This window comes from Eimeria tenella, genomic scaffold (genome assembly GCF_000499545.2).
Source record: "Eimeria tenella Houghton genomic scaffold, Eth_scaff65, whole genome shotgun sequence".
Classification (NCBI taxonomy): domain Eukaryota; phylum Apicomplexa; class Conoidasida; order Eucoccidiorida; family Eimeriidae; genus Eimeria; species Eimeria tenella.
The window spans coordinates 147,363-151,341 of NW_013543432.1; the positions used below are offsets into that span (position 1 = coordinate 147,363).

The 3,979-nt window shown below is 51.1% G+C and overlaps 1 protein-coding gene across 1 annotated transcript; it reads right to left on the reverse strand.

Moving 5' to 3' along the window:
- Positions 1-3,521: 3,521 nt before the first annotated feature.
- ETH_00018430 (uncharacterized protein) lies at positions 3,522-3,757 on the reverse strand (the record flags this gene model as incomplete). Its single annotated transcript, XM_013377873.1, has 1 exon — positions 3,522-3,757. A coding segment is annotated over one exon (236 nt), but the record flags the coding sequence as incomplete, so codon positions are not given.
- Positions 3,758-3,979: the final 222 nt, after the last annotated feature.

Here is a 3,979-nt window from a genome sequence, read left to right on the forward strand (position 1 = left end):
TGTATCAACCGTAGCCCATGACGGCGTCCGAAAGGATGTTTCCACCTACGGATGCTTGCTAACGCCCAGCGCAGGCACTAAGTCCCTATTGGGCAACTCGTTAATCACACGTGATCGTCTCCGCAGAAGTAAACTGAAGGGCGCCTCCAAACTAGTTCACACTCCTTTGCAAACGACAACATGCCACGTGGACACCGAGCCAAAGATGAACTCAAACACGTGAGAAGTACACCTCACACACCACGCTAATGTTCCGAAATAGCTCCCAGTGCGCGCAGAAGTGTCACTGCCTGAGGGCAGTCTTTTGCGTCCTGAAAAATGCAGGTATTTTCACAAACAAGGTGCCGCTGGTGGCGGCACAGCGGCATTTCCTGCGCGGCATTTTCCTTACAGGAGACCCAACGTGTGCTTTCACCACACCAGCAACAACAGGTCACATACTTTCCGCGCAGTCATTGAAACCGGAACAGCATCATAATGACCAGTGATACGCAGTTGCTCCTGAGCAAACAAGCACGTCATCTCCAGGCACCAAAAACTAGCTGCATTCTGAGAGCAGCTGTTGTGGCACGGAGGTCACCGCAAATGAGCGCTTCATCGCGTCCTCCTCCCCAGCAAACGTCGATACATGGAGTGCAACAGTGTCCTGATCCACTCGCCAGGACTCTCAAATGTAATGCCAAACTAAATGATGTGCATGGACTCAGTCTCAGAAACAGAGAGGGTAGTTGCCTCCTGCAGTAGGCGAACGCTTGCCCCTGGGCGCGACGCGGTTATGGACGAGGTTTCATCATTGCAGTCGCCAGACAAAGAGTCACCCATAACTCAATTAGACTGCCAGCGGTGTCGCTCTCAATCTTCAGGTGCTTGTTATAGAGGGTTTGCGCTTCTCACCAACGCTGCATCTTCAAGAAGTGTAATGTTGCGGTAGGTGTCTGCAGGCAATACGCTTTTACCGTTTGCTGTCGCCAAATCTCTCAGAAACAGGGTCTTCGAAGCACACACCAGGAATTCCAAGAGCGACGCAACCCCACAGGCACACCGTTCGTTCTAGTGCTGCCCTTCATGCAGCAGCCACCACTCTCCATGACATTTCGCATCTCGTGCAGCCGACAGCTCCAGCCTCTTCTGAAAACTCAGACGCTAAACGACGCCCTACGTTTCTCACGTTGGTCCTCAAACATCGCCGCTAGATACCCCTAAGACATACTCTCTGCTCGCCACAATTAATGGCGAGGGCGGGACAAGAATCAATCCGGTTCAGATCATCACAAGAACCAGCGCGGGAATACTCGACATTTTCGATACAATGCAAGCTCTCGTTGATTTGCATGGAAGTAGCTCAGTTGTTCCAGGCCACAGAAGTGCACCAGAGCTGCAGCGAAATGATGCCATCCTTCGAGACACGGAAAGCAGCCTTCCGTAACACCTGTGTGCACCATCGCCGTACGCGAAACACTTGGCACTTCTGACAATGCCCGAAAAACTTTGCAGCAAGCACAAAATTCGTGGCCGCCTGTCGAAACGGGGGTGTATCAACCGTAGCCCATGACGGCGTCCGAAAGGATGTTTCCACCTACGGATGCTTGCTAACGCCCAGCGCAGGCACTAAGTCCCTATTGGGCAACTCGTTAATCACACGTGATCGTCTCCGCAGAAGTAAACTGAAGGGCGCCTCCAAACTAGTTCACACTCCTTTGCAAACGACAACATGCCACGTGGACACCGAGCCAAAGATGAACTCAAACACGTGAGAAGTACACCTCACACACCACGCTAATGTTCCGAAATAGCTCCCAGTGCGCGCAGAAGTGTCACTGCCTGAGGGCAGTCTTTTGCGTCCTGAAAAATGCAGGTATTTTCACAAACAAGGTGCCGCTGGTGGCGGCACAGCGGCATTTCCTGCGCGGCATTTTCCTTACAGGAGACCCAACGTGTGCTTTCACCACACCAGCAACAACAGGTCACATACTTTCCGCGCAGTCATTGAAACCGAAACAGCATCATAATGACCAGTGATATGCAGTTGCTCCTGAGCAAACAAGCACGTCATCTCCAGGCACCAAAAACTAGCTGCATTCTGAGAGCAGCTGTTGTGGCACGGAGGTCACCGCAAATGAGCGCTTCATCGCGTCCTCCTCCCCAGCAAACGTCGATACATGGAGTGCAACAGTGTCCTGATCCACTCGCCAGGACTCTCAAATGTAATGCCAAACTAAATGATGTGCATGGACTCAGTCTCAGAAACAGAGAGGGTAGTTGCCTCCTGCAGTAGGCGAACGCTTGCCCCTGGGCGCGACGCGGTTATGGACGAGGTTTCATCATTGCAGTCGCCAGACAAAGAGTCACCCATAACTCAATTAGACTGCCAGCGGTGTCGCTCTCAATCTTCAGGTGCTTGTTATAGAGGGTTTGCGCTTCTCACCAACGCTGCATCTTCGAGAAGTGTAATGTTGCGGTAGGTGTCTGCAGGCAATACGCTTTTACCGTTTGCTGTCGCCAAATCTCTCAGAAACAGGGTCTTCGAAGCACACACCAGGAATTCCAAGAGCGACGCAACCCCACAGGCACACCGTCCGTTCTAGTGCTGCCCTTCATGCAGCAGCCACCACTCTCCATGACATTTCGCATCTCGTGCAGCCGACAGCTCCAGCCTCTTCTGAAAACTCAGACGCTAAACGACGCCCTACGTTTCTCACGTTGGTCCTCAAACATCGCCGCTAGATACCCCTAAGACATACTCTCTGCTCGCCACAATTAATGGCGAGGGCGGGACAAGAATCAATCCGGTTCAGATCATCACAAGAACCAGCGCGGGAATACTCGACATTTTCGATACAATGCAAGCTCTCGTTGATTTGCATGGAAGTAGCTCAGTTGTTCCAGGCCACAGAAGTGCACCAGAGCTGCAGCGAAATGATGCCATCCTTCGAGACACGGAAAGCAGCCTTCCGTAACACCTGTGTGCACCATCGCCGTACGCGAAACACTTGGCACTTCTGACAATGCCCGAAGGATATTGTAAGAGGAGCAAGGCTCTAGTCCCGATTTAGAAAAAGGAATGCGTGCGGCGTGCGATAATGATATGGGGAAAATCCATAGCCTGTTCTCTGTGTCGGATGTACCGTTCCAACCGTTACGGTCAATTTACCATTAGGATGGGCCATCAAAAAAGTCATAGAAGCGTGAAGCGTATGAAGGGTGCTAGCTCCGCACAGCTCCTATCGACGAAAAAGGCCAGACTTTGAACACCTCTCAGAGCTCTGGGAGTTATCTGATATACTGAAGAGATCATCAACGGAAACGCTAGAAGCTGTATGATAGGAGAACTATCAACTATGAAACATGAAATAAGAACAACCTACCAACTATCCGACAAGATACGCGGCACCGTGATGTGTCTCAAGGGCATTGCAAAGTCATCATATTCAACGGCAGACTTGCTGCTGAACGTGCAGCCGTCCCAGTAGCCAGCTAAGGCAAATGCAGAGCATTGGATTCCGAGGAGAAGATGCGGCGTTTCAGACCTTGATGCCCTTCATATCGAGCTCGTTCGACGAAACATTCAAAATGCCTGCCCAAAGCGACGCTTCGGGATACAAGAAAGGGCCGTTAGTCATTGTCTTGAAGGCACCCTCTTGCGAACGCTGACAGGGAGAAAGGCGTGCAGACTTACCTCCTGTATTTTGGAAAGGCTCCTCCATCCTGAGTATTTCGCAATTCTCAGCTCGTGTGGTTACACCACTTTCAACGCCCACTTAAGGCTTGATGCGACAAAGTGATGGAACACTACCCTTCTCGGGTTCATTCAGGCTAGATAAATGCAGCAAGTTTCCTAACTGGCCAAGGGACAATGACCATGTCAAGATGCTTCTTAAGTTGGCGAAGTCCACAACATCCCTCCAAATTAGTGTCCCAATCTGAAGAGATGGAAGAAACGGGAGCGTAGAATCGCCCCTGTGTTTGTATTAGAACAGAA